This window comes from Bacillus rossius, chromosome 6, assembly GCF_032445375.1.
Source record: "Bacillus rossius redtenbacheri isolate Brsri chromosome 6, Brsri_v3, whole genome shotgun sequence".
Lineage (NCBI taxonomy): Eukaryota > Metazoa > Arthropoda > Insecta > Phasmatodea > Bacillidae > Bacillus > Bacillus rossius.
The window spans coordinates 55,889,009-55,905,612 of record NC_086334.1 but is presented as its reverse complement, the minus strand read 5'-3'; the positions used below and the strand labels follow the sequence as shown (position 1 = coordinate 55,905,612).

Below are 16,604 nucleotides of genomic sequence, written 5' to 3'. Positions count from 1 at the left end.
ATGCATGAAAGAAGCGAGGAAACAATGCAGCGTGGCATGTTGTAGAGTTTTCTCCTCTCCCTTGGTGGTCCTCACTACAGTCCCTCAAAGACTTGGCCCTAACTAACTACACTGCCCTCTGTGCTAGTGGCTAGTGGAGGGAGTGAATCAGATGTAGCCACCAGATAGTACACGTTTCTTTGCTTCTTTCGTGCACTTGCCAGTGAATGGTCTGTTCTCATATTAGTTATTTTAAACAAATTAAAATATGGAAAGTATACTATACATACAATTATTAAATTCATAAGTATTATAACTAATGAAGGTCAATTTTTAAAAGTTCTAAAAAAATACTATCAGATTATTATTTTTTTAAATACTTGCAAGTCCAAAAACCACTACTATCACCATGAAAGTTATTTACATTGACAAAAAGTCATCTTTTATTTGCAGGCTAGAATAGATAAAAAGTGCAATTGCACTTGAAGACTGTTCAGATACACACACTAGCAGGTGCATTATTACGAGTGTGGCGAGGGAATATTGCGACAAACTTGCAACGATCCGCCACACATTTTGTGGAAACCACGGCTAGGATTGCCTCCGTAAAACTCTGAAGAACTACACTGGATTTGCACAGTCACAATCGTCACATTTGGGCTTGTTGCCACAGAAAAATTTTCACTCTACAGAATTGTATGGCTTGATTGTGTGTGTAGCGTAAGAAGCATGTTTGTCGATAAAACACCCATTTTAATTATTTGAATTTTATGAAACTAATTTTGAATATTAAACTGCAATAAATAATTTAAAATCACCTTGAGGGTATTTATTAGGCTACATATGAAATTATTTTACGAATAATTACATGGCTCAGTCAGAATCAATGCAAAGTCTGTGAACAAAACCAACCAAACAATATCGATAGAAGAGTGGGAACTTTCACCATACCTTGATCTTCAACACTGCAACATGAGACATGATAACTTAAATTTTTGTATGCCAGCCTCATCCTAGCAATTACTTATTTTAAATTCTAAACCAAGAGGAACATGTTTAAGCCAAGTTATAGAAGCCATTGTACACTTCACAAATTCCAGGCAGAGATGATCCTGCAAATGTGTGTTAACCACACACTGCTCAAGCCAGCAGAAGAGGAAATTTTTTGTAAGTGCAGCTAAAGACAAAACATTAAGTAAATATCTAGAAATTCACAAAGGCATTACAGATCCAATTTTTGCACACAAAGATTAGCATATTCACGAAAAATGAGGCAGTAACCAATGATCATGAGCAGTACCAGTCTAAACACTACCCCCATGCACCCCCTAGTCTGCAAAAAGCAATAATCTGAATCTAAACTTTCTTGCAAGTGCAAGTTTAAAATGGTTTTATCTCAGGAATTGCAGAAGTCTTAAAGTGCCATAATTTTTAAGTAGTTGTGAGCCAAATGTAATGGACTAAGCATGCCAATAGTATTGATAACAGAAAATCCAAAGTAATTTATAACATTACAAGACTCTGAGCATATTCATGAACATTTCAGTATATTTGGGGGGGGGGGGGGTTTATTCTTTCAACTGGTTGCTAAGCTGCCTAGCCTTCTGCTTAGCCTAACGGGCATCCTCTGAGACCAAAAAGAAACCAAAGTATTGTTTTCATTAGATAGCCAATATGCATTTCAAAGACTTTTGTCTTTGGTGTGTCCAAAAAAGGAGAAAACAACATAACCTGAGGCAGGATGCGGGAGACATTCCTACCAGGAGGTTGCTGATAGCATTACTAAACCCTCAGAAGATACTGATAAGCAGGCAACAGTAAATGTCCGATACATTGCATGAAAATCAAAGGTCTCATTATTAAAAACTAAACAAAATACTTCATGTGCTTTTTCTTGGGCTTAAACAAAGGTGTTCTCATACGAACATTTCAATGCAGCCTACCAAAATTACAGATATAATGCGAGAGATTGGCTATAGAAAGATTCTCTCCATGATCTGTAGGAGGCAGTTTTAATCAACCTACTTCTTTGGCTGCACATTAAAATTGTCTCTAATGCAATAACGACATTCTAAGGACAAAAGTTGTATGTACGTTCTTACCACTAGGCTTAAATGCCTTAGCTGTTGATAGAAACTTTGTATTTCATGCAATATAAAATAATGTTATGCTAGGTATTAAAATTAAATACAAACATGTAATTATTAAGTATTTATATTCAATGGTATGGGTTAATTCATAAACTGAAATATTACATTAGAAAAAGTTTTATTTTTCCAACAGAACAGCATAACAGTTTTGCAGAGCTTGACTAAAGCCTTCAGGTCACTGCTCTTTAGGTATGAAAGATCTTGAAAATGTCCACTGAAGTACTGATGTGTCAGCGTTCTGGTGCTATAGTAAAGTATTTAACCAAGTATGAAAAGAAAAAAGCCAAAATAGTATATTTATCATGAAATGATGAATGATAAATCTCCGCTACCTTAAGTTACAACTTGTCTTCAGTTATAAAGTCAAGAAACAACAACAACACTTAACAACTAATAGTCAACTTCTCGACTGATGTGTTCTGAACGAGAATAAAATGGATGTTCCCAAATATAAGCAAAAACACTTTCATTGCAGGTGACTGTAGTCTTTAGCAGCCATTGCTAGAACGGGTACATTAGCTTTCTGACTGGAGCAAGATTTTGATAACCAACACGTAACTGCAAACCATCACTTAGATGCCTGCAGCCTGAAAGGCAAGCTACATATTTGTCAAGTTGTAATAATATTTATATGGTTGCAGTATTCTAACAAACTTTACCTCAACCAAATAGCAAAACAATATTAGGTTGTATGATAGAAAGTCAAAAAACTAACGTAAAAGAAACTCGTCTGAAGCAAAAACACCGTAAAGAACTACATAACTGCAAACAGGCGTGCACACAGAGTAACAGTAGCGACAGTCTCAGCACCTCCCGAGTGCAATGTGCGACACTCGACAACCGTCAGCGCTTAGAGCGGAAAGAAATGTGTGTGGTTTTCATTGTAGGACCAGAGGTTAGGAAAACTTGTTTGTGATCTTGTGAGGTAGTGTTAGGGAACAACTAGAACCTGTGATAAAATACATAAGTAACTACTTCACTATTCACAAAGCTACAATCTAATTCTAATATTATGGTTGTATGCATTACATTTACAATTACGAGGATGAACTCCTGTACTTCACACGTAGTAACTGCTTCACCCGCTATAAAAGAAAGCATCATAAAGGCTATCAAACAATGGCCTGGTTTTTTTGTGGTTATACAAACCAACAGATTCCTCGAGAACATTAGAAGAATGCAAGAAATAGACAGATGCTAATATGTAATGTAAATTGCAAAGACATAGTGTTAGCAACCTTTTAAGTTTGTTTTGCAAATAAAATTTCTTGCTAAAATAACATTTTTTTTTTGGCCACTCATATGCTTTGCCGCCGCAATAATAACCCATAGCAATCTTGTGAATTACCGGATACCATCTTCGCAGTGAGGGCTGGTCGCGCATTGCCGGTGATTTCGAGATGTTAACTATGGGCGCCACCACGTGGAAGGGCACGTGGACCCGGCGGAGTCTCTCACTCAGGGCGTGACGTAGCCCAAGTGGGGACGAGTTACCAGCCCTTTCTATCCTAGCTACCCAGACCTGGCCCGCTCTAGGCGTCGGGCACGCCACACTCCTAGACTCACTCACCACGTGATTAAATAAGTACTCACTTTATATTTATTCTCCAGATTTAATTTCACTAACACGTCTCTCTACACGCCCGTTACGCGTTACACATTACACGGTTAAAAAGCCTGAGGCACGAATCGGTTTAGGTGAAGGCATGGTCCACACACGTGGCCATGCTGCAAAGTTTACTTATTACACGGTGATGAAAGAAACTCGACTGAGACAATTAATTAATTAAACAGTCCGCTGACCGAGAGCTGCCCCGAGGATGACGAGCGAAAGAGATTCAGAAATACTTAACGAGGCAGAATTACTTGGTCAGTGCAGAACAAAGGTTGAAGTCCCCGGGGTGCTGGCGCGTCTGCTCTCGGTCAGTGATGAAGATCGACTGGGCTGAGCTCATCGCTCGCAGGTGGCAACATGGCGCCCTTCGCGCCAACACAATTACCGTTACTGTATTCTACGACTCCGTGCCCCGGCGAAAGTTGAGTAAATTACAGATAAACATTAAAAATATATAAAAATTACTGACAATGGAAAGTTTGTTACTATTTACTTATTTAATGATAATTCATATAAAAGCATTCCTATCCTCGTCCAAGTCCGTGCCTGTTCGGGTCCGCCCGGGCAACGTCTATAGTTATTTAAGGTAACTTATTTAAATTAAAGAAACACAAGTAAACTACACAGCACTGGGGCGAAGATGGATGAAAACAACAAAAAGGCTTACAATTAATATTAACATAGCAATTTTAGGGATCGCCGCACTGCTTCTAAGCGCCCTCTTGTGGTAGTTCGTGGCGCGCAATTCAAACACACGACTACGTACATGGCGGTACAAATGCCGGGGAAGGGGAGAGGAATGTTGAGGAAACGGAGACTGACTAGGCTCATGGGGCGTAGCCCCGGCTGACGTCAATTGCCCCCCCCTCGAATAGCCGGTCATGTCGACGTTTCCGCTGGGTCGCCTGTGGGCGTGGTCGCCCCCTTATCAACAACAGCTGTGCTTCCTCGCGATCCCTCGGGGTCGTAGCGTGTATCGCGGAGCCGGAACTGGGTCTTGTGACGCCCGGTCTCCCCTCTCTTCCCGCGGTGTTTCGTCTTCCTGCGGTTCGGTTACTGTCACCCTGAACGTGGAGTCTGCCAACGAGTAATGCAGCGGCCATAATGGCTCGTCCGGCGAACCCGGCCTACTCTCTACTTCCTCCGGCCACCTTATCAGTGGTTGGGATGTCGACTGGCCCTCCGTCACTCCGGGCGTGTCCCTGAGAAATCCCCTGAAAGGCGAGACGTCACTCCCCGAGTCTTCGAACAGCCGCCTCGGCCGGACATCTGTGACTGCGAGGGGCGTCGCCTGTCCCGCCCCCAGGTCCGGGAAGCCTCTGAACCCGCCCCCGTCTGTTGGGGTGGACGTGACCAGCTGTGCGGCCGCCCTCCCGTCTGTCTCGTCCGCCGCCTCCGTCTCTCTCTGCCGCGTCCCTGCTCCGTCACGTCTCGTTCCCGTCTCTTCCGCCCCGCCCGCCGCCTCCATCTCTTCCTGCCCCGTCTCCGCCTCGTCCGCCGCCTCCGTCTCTTCCTGCCGCGTCCCTGCTCCGTCACGTCTCGTTTCCGTCTCTTCCGCCCCGTCCGCCGCCTCCGTCTCTTCCTGTGCCAAGCGCACATCGTCCCGGTGATATTTCGCGGCCCGGCCTGAGGGTAACTTTATCACGACCGCCGTGGGCCCCGCCTTGACCACCGCCACCGGGCCAAACCACTTTGGCGCCAGGCCGGCGCAGAAGTTGCGTCGGCCGGAGGAGAGGGGGTGGAGCCTCGCGTAAACCAGCTGGCCTGGTTTCAGTTCAGGGGGCGGGCGGGTCGTCTCGGGTGTGCGTTGTGCTTGGTAAGCTGCCTGGTTACGTCGCGCCCTATCGTGCGTCTCGGCCAATCGCCTCAGGCGTCCTTCGGGGCTCTCTACGTCCGGGTCCGTTTGTTGTTGCCGCACGTGATATTCCCCGGGGAGGGTGAGGTTCCGCCCCTGGACCATGGTGGCTGGTGTTTCGCCGGTTGCCGCGTTCACCCGTCGCCGGATGCAGTACAGAACGTCCGGGATGTGCGTGTCCCATTGGGCGTGGTCATCCGCGAGCCTCAACCGCAGTTGAACCTTCACCTCTTGGTTGCGTCGTTCCGTGGGGTTCGCGCGGGGGTGGTACACGGGGGTGGTGTGTAGGATTACCCGCCATTTTCTCCCCAGCTGCGCCCACCGGCGCCCGACAAATTGGGTGGCATTGTCCGACAACAGGACCCGGGGGTACCCCCACCTAGGAAAAAACTCCGTTTCCAGGCTGCGTGCAATGGTGCCGGCGCGGATGTTCGCCAGGGGGTAGGCCTCCACCCAACGCGTGTAGCAGTCTGTCACCACCAACAAAAATCTTTTCCCTCGGGGCGTGCGGGGATATGGTCCCATTAGGTCTATGGCGACTGTATGGAATGGCTCGGTGGGCTGCCTGGGTACCTGCTGGGCTGTCCCGTCGGTGCGGCGCGCCTTGTGCCTCTGGCAATGTTTACATCTCCTCACGCAGTCCCGTACAAACTTGTTTACCCCTGGCCAGTAGAACTGTTCCCGCAGATCGCGTCGCGTCTGGTCTGCGCCGGGGTGTCCGGCTAGCCTGTTCACGTGATACATGTCAAACACCTCCCGGCGGGTGGCGGCTGGCGCGAACGTCCGCCATTGGCCAGCTGTCCCCTTAGGTCGCGCCTGCAGTGTCCCGTCCAATACACGGTAGCCTTCACATTCTCCGCTCCCGCAACGGCGCACGATCTCCTGTGTGTCTGTGTCCGTGAGTTGGGCCGCTCGCACGTAGGCGTCTAAGTCATCAAGCTCCGCGCCTGGCGGTAATGTCGGTGTGACGTTAAGGTTTAGGGCACACAATGCGGCTTGGGTTGTCGGGGTGCGCGGGGTCCTGGGTATGCGCCCGCTGGGTGGTGGCAAAAGCTCCTCCCACTCCGCATCGTCACAGGCTGTGACGGTGACGTCCGGATCTCGCGACAGCTCGTCCGCTAGTTCGTTCTGTTTTCCCGGTACATGCTCGACTTCGAAATCTAAGGCCTGTAGAAGCATGGCCCAACGCGTCAGCTTCGAACGTCGCCCCTGCATCGTGGCCAGCCATTTGAGACATTGGCTGTCAGGGTTCTCAGTACGAATTTCTGCCCCTCCAGGTGTGGGCGGTAGCGTCTGAGGGCCCAAACTACGCCTAGACACTCACGCTCGTTCACGCTATACCGCTGCTCGACGTCGCCGAACTTGGCGCTTGCATATTCAATCACCCGAGGCTCGCCGTCGTCGCCGAGTTGTAACAGGATGGCCCCGATGCCCTTCTCGCTCGCGTCTGTTTGTACGATCAGGGGTCTGCCTGGGTCCAGCCGCGCGAGTAAGTGGCACTGTTGAAATCTGCGTTTTAGCTCGTCAAAAGCGTTCTGGGCTTCCACGGTCCACCTGAACGGACGTTTGGGTGACAGCTGTTCTGTCATCTGCGCCGCTACTACCGAGAACTCTGGGACGAAGGCTCGCAGCCAGTTAGCTAGCCCCAAGAACTTTTGCAGTTGCTTGCGCGTGCGTGGGGGCTCCTTGTTGATAATTACACTCAGCTGTTTTTCCGTGGGTCGGTTTCCGTCCGCGTTAACCACTAAGCCCAGGAAATCTAGTTCTGTGGTCCCCAGGTGGCATTTTTCGCGATTGCATGTCAGACCATGGCTCGCCAGGCGTTCCAAGACTAATGCTAAATGATGCGCATGTTCTTCCCACGTCTGAGACCAAACAATTATGTCGTCCAGATACGCGGCCGCAAACTTGCCCGAGTAGTTGTCTAAGACCCGTGTCATCATCCCTTGGAAGGTAGCGGGGGCGTCCTGTAGGCCGAATGGCATCGCGCAAAACTGAAATCTCCGCCCGTCTGGGGCTGTGAACGCCGTCTTGGGTCGGTCCGCCGGACGTATCGGCACCTGCCAATACCCAGATTTTAGGTCGAGGGAAGAAAATATCTTGGCGTTACCCAGGCCTGAAAGTGTGTCGGCCATGTTCAGCAGGGGGGGTGGGGCATTAATTGTCACTCTATTGATAGGTTTGAAATTGACACAGAAGCGTAGTTTCCCGTCTTTTTTTTCTGCCAACACGACCTGGAAATTATACGGACTTTCGCTAGGCTCAATTATCCCGTCATGCAACATGTCCTGAACCTGGTCTAGGATGGTCTGTTTACCAACGTGGCCGTAGCTACCGGGTGGGATAAACATTGGCTCGTGAGGATGGGTCGGGATGGCATGCTCAGCTATGGTGGTACGTTTCAGCGGGTCCGCGGACGCAAACACATTACACTGATGATCGAGGACCTGCTGGACGGTAGCACGAAACTCGGGGGGAACTCCGTGCTGGAACTCGTCGAGACTGACCTGGTTTACTGCTGGTGGAGTAGGCTTACCCAGCCCGTGGATGGTCCGCCGCCCCTGGGTGCCGACGTGGACGCAGCCGGCCCGGATGTCGATGGCTGCGTGCTGCTCGTAGAGCCAGGGTAGCCCCAGAATGACGTCATCACGTAACTGCTCCACCACCAGCGCCGTCGTGACGGACCGTTGGTCCCGCACGTCCACCTCCAGCGTCGCGACGCCCTGGGTGTAGCAGGCGTCCCCCGTGGTAGCCAGCTGGAGTTGGCCCGGGTGGTACTCGAAGTTGTCACGGCCAATCACGCGTGCCGCCACACAGTTGTGGCTGGCGGCGGTGTCAACAAGCGCGTGGACTGCGCGCCCGTTGACAACCACCGGAATGCGCAACAGGTCGGCCTCCGCCGCTCCCACGTGACCCAGGAGAGGCCCCGCCGCCGTAGGTCTGTTGTTGTTAGGTGAGGCGGGGGAGGTGGGCTGTCTTAGCGCGCCGCCCCCTGCCGTCCGTTTCCCGACGGCTGCTGCGCCGCGAAGTCAGGCCGGAACTTGTTCCTCACCGGGCAGTTCTCGTGCCAATGGAACGTGCCTGGTGGACACGTGTGGCACTGAGGTGGTGGGCTGCCGCCGGTAGTCCGTCTCCGCCATGTCAGCTGCGCGTGGCCGCTCGGTCCGGGTTCGTCGCGCCTAGCTTGGTCTCGGGTGGGCGCCGTGTAGGGCACCAGCGCCTTGGTGTCGGCGGGCGTCGTGTCTTCCTGCTTGGTGCTCAGGGTGGCGTGGATCCTGGTCGGTCTGACAGCTCGTAGGTCCTGCTCTAAGACGCGCGCCTGTTGGACGAACTCCTCTGCCGGACGCCGCGTCATCGGGCGTAAATACGGGCGAAATTCCGGGCGCATCAGCTCAACTACCCGCTCCAGCACTCCGGTAGGTTCTTCTCCGGGAAACAGCCGCTTGTACAGACGTATTTTTTTCATGATAAACGCCTCCGCCGCCTCCGTCGCGCCTTGCTCGAGACAATACAGCTCCGTCCGCACTCTCATCTCTGTCTTCACGTCCGCGAATCTGGCCTCGAACAATCTCGCGAACTCGGTCCACGGCATGTCATACTCCTGGACGATCTGCCACCACGTCTTGGCGTCGCCTTTGAGCGCGGTGCTCACCCTGTTCGCCCACTCACACTCCGGCACTCCGTAGCGATTCAGGCGTTCCCGACACGCGTGTACAAATCTCCGCGGATCGTCGCTGGTTCTGCCCGCAAATTCCGGTAGCTCCACGTGTCCTATGAGAGGTACCCTGCTCCGTGGTGTGTCGGCGGCGTCTCTCACCGGGCTGCGGCCTGACGGGCCCGCTATTCTCACGTGGTGGCACCACTGGCACGTGTACCACCCGTCTTGAAAGGAGATTATTTCGGACTTCGCGAAACACGCCGTGTGCTTGAACGCGCGACAGTTCCGGCACCAGCCTCCCTCCCGCGTCTTGCCCTCACACTCCGCATCCGTGCACTTCCCGTGTCCCGCCTCAAACTGATCCGCCCGTTCTGCCTGCTCGTGGTTCGGCTGCGCTTCATACTGTCCTACGCACACGCACGTGTCCGTCCACGAAGAAATCGCCGTCCCGCTCACCTGGCGCGGTCGCGCGCACATAACACAATATAAGCTATTCTTTTGAAACAACTCACTTGCCTTAATCGCGCCCGGATTTTTGTCAAGTCCGTGGTTGTCCGACATGGTCGTGTGGTGGTGAGGCCGGTCGATTGCCCCTCTTCCCTTCGCTTCGCGACGCGACGCGGATGGCGGTACACACACACACTGACCTGGCCCGGCTGCTGTTGTCGCGAGGAATGCGGCCACCTGGCTGCTCGCAGCGAATTCCTGGAAGCGCGCGCCCGGCTGGTCACGTGGCCGGCGCGCCAGAGTCCCGCTATGCGCTCCGCGCGAACAATAGTTCCAGCGCGAACTTTAGTTCCGCGCGCTCCGCGTAACAACCGCCTATCTCACACGCTCGTACAGGTCTGGTTTTCGCGGAAGATGTAACTCGCCCCACGCTCTTGGGCGCCATTTGCGCCAACACAATTACCGTTACTGTATTCTACGACTCCGTGCCCCGGCGAAAGTTGAGTAAATTACAGATAAACATTAAAAATATATAAAAATTACTGACAATGGAAAGTTTGTTACTATTTACTTATTTAATGATAATTCATATAAAAGCATTCCTATCCTCGTCCAAGTCCGTGCCTGTTCGGGTCCGCCCGGGCAACGTCTATAGTTATTTAAGGTAACTTATTTAAATTAAAGAAACACAAGTAAACTACACAGCACTGGGGCGAAGATGGATGAAAACAACAAAAAGGCTTACAATTAATATTAACATAGCAATTTTAGGGATCGCCGCACTGCTTCTAAGCGCCCTCTTGTGGTAGTTCGTGGCGCGCAATTCAAACACACGACTACGTACATGGCGGTACAAATGCCGGGGAAGGGGAGAGGAATGTTGAGGAAACGGAGACTGACTAGGCTCATGGGGCGTAGCCCCGGCTGACGTCAGCAGAATGGTATTTATCTGTGATAAATTCACAAAACTGAAACCCTATCAGACCCTAATCAACAAACACCTCTAAAAGTGTTCTGCATTTCAATTCTTCAAGCCACTGTAAATGTGGTGCGGGTTGAAACTGAGTAATTTTTTTTTTATTTATAAATCCAAAATATTGATATTGCAAAACTGTCTTTCAATAAAAATCACTAAAACTTTGTAGACTATGCCTGCAGCTACATTAAATGTGGAGTAATTTGTGTTTTAAGTGTTCCAAGCATTTATCTTAAAAACCTAAGAAGCAAAACACAAACAAATGTGCAACACAAATACATGCAGGTGCACAAAAATTGTTGCGTGCATACAAGTTAATGCACCCATCACTCGGCACAAAAATCTATTAATTTTAATTTGAAAAAAAAATAAATAAATAAAGTAGACATTTTTCTAGAATAGATGTACAGTGGAGCACAGATTATCTGAACCTCGGTCAACCGAACGACCAGTTAACTGAACACGTTCCAGAAGGCAAAATTATTCAAATTTGCACGCCATGCACTGCAGGATTCTCGCCATGTTGGTGCAAGCATTGTTAGTGCAGGCGTGGTTTCCCCCTCCCTGCCAAGAGTGGCCTATGTGAACAACGTTGCGTCGTCAGTGGTTTGTGAGCATTCAATAGTGAGACCTGCAGACAGTTTGTCATGCCATACACAATAGAATTCAAACGCAAATGTGTCGTTCTCAGCATTTGTGATAAAACTTGGAATAATAGATCAATTGAAGAATTATGTTAGTGGGTCAAGTTTAGCTCGTGAGTACGGAGTTGGAAAAGCAACAATATCTGATATTAAAAATTCAGTGATGCCATTAAAAAAATTTGTGAGAGTGCTTGACAGTGAAGATGAAAGCTTGTGCAGAAAAACAATGAAAACTGCAGAAAATCAAAGACACTGCAGTTTACACATGGTTTATGCAGATGCATAGCCATGGACAACCAATAAGTGGCCCTTTGATTTGTGAAAAAGCGCTTGAAATAAACACAAACCTAAAAGGTAACGTTAACATTAAAGCAACTACCGGCTGGCTTATGTGTTTCAAATCCAGGCATGGAATTAGGGAATTGGACATTCAAGGTGAAAAACTGTCGGCTGATACTAAAGCAGCTGAACTTAAAAAAAAAAGATAAGGAAGGCTACAAAAAAATCAATGTGTACAATGCAGACAAAACAGGTTTATATTGGAAAAAAATGCCAACAAAATCCCTGGTTTATAAGAACAAAATGTCAGCACCTGGCTTCTGGGCAAGAAAATCACGCGCCACCACTCTAATATTGTGGGAATGTTACTGGATCACGCAGGCTTCCATTGTTTCTCATGGGAAAAATCTAAAAATCCACGTTACTTTAATGGGATAAAATTATTGCCAGTCATCTATAAGAACCAAAACAAGTCGTGGATGGATACAAACCACTTTGTAGAATGGTACAACAAGTATTTATTCCTGAAGTTAAAAAGCATCAGCATGCAAGAGGGAATTCTGAAGATGTTTTGTTGTTGATTGATACCGCCCCAAGTCATCCATCAAATCTTTCATTGGGAAGATAAAACTGCAAATTTAAAGTTTCTATTTTGCTCCAAACGTAACTTCCTTCAACCATTGGACCAGGGGGTTATCGAAACCTCCATACGTTATTACAGAAAGGCATTGCTGCGCATGGTTCTAATTGGGCAGGGCAGTGAAAAAAACTATTCAACAACTGCATGAATAAATCAATTTGAAGGATGTTGTGTACATGGCAACAACACCTTGGGCCTCCATTAAGGACACAACCCTTGCTAAAGCTTGAAATAAGCTTCTTCCATCAGATGACTCTACCACTGCATGTTAAGAGCTACCAAACAGTGAATTTGCTATCAGAACTGGCTGAGTTGATTAAAGAATCTGCACGATTTGAAGACCAGGAAAACATTCAAGAATGGCTCGAATGTTATGATGACCACCAAGTTTTGACAGACTATCACATCCTTGCTACTCTCATGGAAGAACAAAGCCCTTCAGAAGACCATGGCGACAAGGAGGAGTTTAGTGACGAAGAACAAGTTAAAAAAAAAAAGAACCAGCCACTGAGGATGGATACAGACAGGTTTGAAGTGGACAGAGCAACAAGAAGAGAGTGATTATATTTAACTGATTTCATTAAAACGTATAATAGATTTAGCAGTAAGAAAAAGAGTGTTTTCTCTGAAGCAAAGAAAATTTTGGACTTTCTTCTCTTAAAATGTATGTAGACCTACGGTACTTTTAATTTTCTGCAGATTTCTTTGATCATTTTATCCCTTACATAATTGATATTTTGTTTTGTAGTTTCTGTGTTTGTGAGCAATGTAGTACAAAACACATATTTGTGTTTATCATCACTGTTTTACTGTGCTCATACAACCCTATTATGTTTGTTTTTTTTCAAAAATGATTGGTTATCCAAAATATTGTTTATCAGAACACCCCCAGTTGCCTATTAGTTTGGATAATCCATGCTCCACTGTAATATGTAAATAAGTAACTAAAGATAACACAATTTTGTATACTAATACAATAGTCAAGAGTACTGTCATCATGAGTTTCCAATGTATTATAAATTTATAATTTCAATCTTAAATACAAATGGAAATAAAATTAGTAAGACTAGTAGAACTAATTCCTGTTTATTGATAGATTTTAAATGGAAAGCTCAAAGACAAGTTTCTAGATCAAATATAAGCTCCTATTCATTCACGTGTTTCACCTGTAAAAATATAAACAATTTTGTACCTCTAAGAAAAAAATAATTTTTTTTTTTACCATTATTGCAATTATTTGTTGACTTTAAAGAAAAATGCTTTCTGAAAAGATTAATTTTTAAAACCAAGTTTAAAATGGTAAGAAATTAGTTAAAATTTTTAACTTTCTCATATAAACTTTGTATCACGGAGAAAATATAATTGCTTTTGAAGTTCTATGTTTATCTTATAGAAAGACACCAATCATGAGAAAATAGTAGTGCTGAATCTTAACAGCTGGACTGAGGCAAGGCAAATTCACCAAATCAACTACAAATACATAAGCTTTAACAATGAAGTTAACTCCTATCAGCAAGTAACTTGACGAGCCCCTACCTCATAGAACAACCACAAGCTGAATAAAACTTGAAGGAAATTGTACACGATCAGGACGTCCCTGCACTCCACTGGTTTCCTGTTCTCCATTATCCGCGGGCCCAGGTACTTCACCAGGTACACATAAAACAGGCAGATGAACAGAGTAGGGAATGGGCTGCTCATGAGAAACCAGTTGTTGGTGCGGGGATCTGAAACAAGCGAGAAACAACCACGTTAAACTACATGTGTACTGCTCGTATGAATTATCACACATGTGCAGCTCCTGAGCTGAGCCCAAATACTTTTTGGAGGGAATATATTTGTCTTTTTATTGTTATCAGCTTTTAACATGCCTACAACAATGTAATAACTTTTAGGGTAGGGTAGGCACAATTCAATTAATGTGTTACTTATCTTTCATCAAAAGTTTTATAATAATTGAAGATTCAGTATTTGAGTCAATGATTTTGTAAATATTCCAAGGCCAATCTCTGACTTATTAATAGGTACCATGTTTTGCAAATGCATCTTTTCTTACTACAACACTCTCCCCAAAAGTATCCCTGGAGCCTCCCCTGTTATTACAAGGCATTGACTTATGATAAATTTGAAGTAGCTTGGCTTCTGAGTCATAGCCGCGTCCTTGGCGATAAATTCACCGAAGTTTCGGTCGACATTGCAGTCGCCATCATCGGGGAGCAGTTACCTATACCTCAGTAGGTACCTTTTTATCACAGAGTGAAAAAGTTTTGGTAACTATCACGAAGACAAAGACAGAACGACTTGTTTTTTATTTTAACTTTCTTTTTACATGGCACAAAAGCATATGTCTTGAGAAATACAATTGCGAAGTAAAGATTCATTTGAAGGTGAAACTGCTTAGGCAATACGTAATGTCGTGCCACACATTATTTGTATCTTATGTTTTTTTAACGTAAGACTGAAAATACGAATATACTTCACAAAACCTGTAGAATTGAAATAAATACATGTTACCAAAAATATTCAAAATATTTTATATATAAATATGCGATCATCATTGTCATTTGTATAGTGATACATAAGTTATTCATTGTCATAAAAATCCCAACACACAAGTAGATGACCGCGCCGAAACCACCAGCAGACGACTTGCCCTCGCATCGAGGGCATGACCTGAGTGACAGAGCATCCTGTCCCCTCCAGTAAAATGGCCGTCTGCCATACTGTTTCCAGCAAGTAAAACGCGCAAGGGTGCCCCGAGAGCTAAAAGGTGTATAAAAAATAAATAAAAAAAAAAAAAACCTCGTAACGTGCAGTGGACAAAATAACATTTTGAAAGAAAAGTGTTTAAAAACATATGGTTTCTAATAGCTTCTGAATCTGCCATACTGTTGAAAATTTTCGTCTTAAATTTTAGAAACAAGGCTGGTTACAAATTATACAAGGATCTTCGTAAATTTATAGTTTTCTTTTTTCTCATAGATTTACAGGTCATAAGTTCACTTCAAAAATAAATCCACAAGAATAATATTTGTATTCAATCAAAACACTGAAAAACAATTTAAGACTACTGCAAAAACACAGTTATCTCTTCCAGGTGTATGTTTACCATGCTTGTAACGAAAAAAACAGACATCACAAGTCGAAATAAGGCGCTGTTTCTACGAAGACAGATATAAGAAATTACGAGCTCTCAGTTTATTGCAGATGAATTATTCGTTGAAAAATACATTTTAACGGTGATACTAACATGTTCCTCTTGCCATAATTAAAAAACTTGTACAGAGAGTTACACTACGTGGAGTTTTCGGGCCAAATTACCGAGCACACTGAAGTGGCAATTTGCTTCAATCACTGCTCGCCTCTGTATTGAAAATGTCTAACCAATCAAACAAACCATCGAATCAAGTCGTTCAGATTAATGTTTCTATATTCTCATAATCCAAACGGCATGCAGAGCTCCGGAGGTGTCTTGATTACAAACAGCATTTAAGAGTCTTAACAACCGCTTCTGCAAGTTTTCTTTTATGTAAAGCTTTTAAAAGGTATTTTTTAACTGATAAAAAAAGAGCACGTGTAACTCAGTACACTTGATAGAATTCAAACTCTTAAGTATATCGTAAGGGGAATAACGTAAGAGAGAAATAAAAATTCTCTAAAATAAATACAGCTTTTTTTTGCTTTCATTTCTTTTTCAAGTATTTAAGAATCTTAACTTTTTGTATTTATTAATAATTTGATTAAGATTAAAATAAATTAATAAACATGAATTAACAAAATTATTGCTCACTTCAAAATAACTGCTCAGGAAATCAATTATTGATATCAATTATTGAATAATGATGATGAATTAACAAATATTACTCACTGTTGATATACTGACACAATAACGAAAATCTGTGAGTGTTAATGTTTCTTCAAACAATTCTGCCATTTGGAACAAGCCAAATCTGTGAACGAAATATGAAATTCATAAAAGGTAGCTTTATCTATGCGGGAAATGTAGGGACTGTCTCAACAGCGCTCTCTATGCTGCTGGTTGAACAAGGAAGAATGCTAGCGCACTGGTAGCAAGGCACTCACAGCTGACTGTATAGGATACCTATAGCTATTTTCTGGCGTATGCGCACATACTGTATTATTCTTTTGTTCATCCATCTCTCTCGATTTTTTTTGAGGGACGAATCCCCGCACAATGAGAACGAAAATGAGCCTAACAACGTATATACCATAGTGCTCTCTTTATTTTAATTATTTGGCCAAGTAACTGTTTTCCGTCCTTTTCGCATTAGAAACGTTTCACCTATCATCGCGCCCAAAGAGGTTTGTTTCACTGGAAGTTTTTTATTATGTTTTTGGCT

General features: G+C 45.3%; 1 protein-coding gene across 9 annotated transcripts in view; it reads right to left on the bottom strand.

Annotated features, from left to right (window-relative positions):
* Positions 1-16,604, bottom strand: part of LOC134533212 (very long chain fatty acid elongase AAEL008004-like) — a 197,824-nt gene that overhangs the window by 17,727 nt on the left and 163,493 nt on the right. For all 9 annotated transcript variants that reach the window (XM_063370603.1, XM_063370599.1, XM_063370595.1 and 6 more), the window contains one exon: positions 13,780-13,970. In XM_063370603.1, the coding sequence (XP_063226673.1) occupies positions 13,780-13,970 (191 nt within the window). The remainder of the gene's footprint in view (positions 1-13,779; positions 13,971-16,604) is intronic.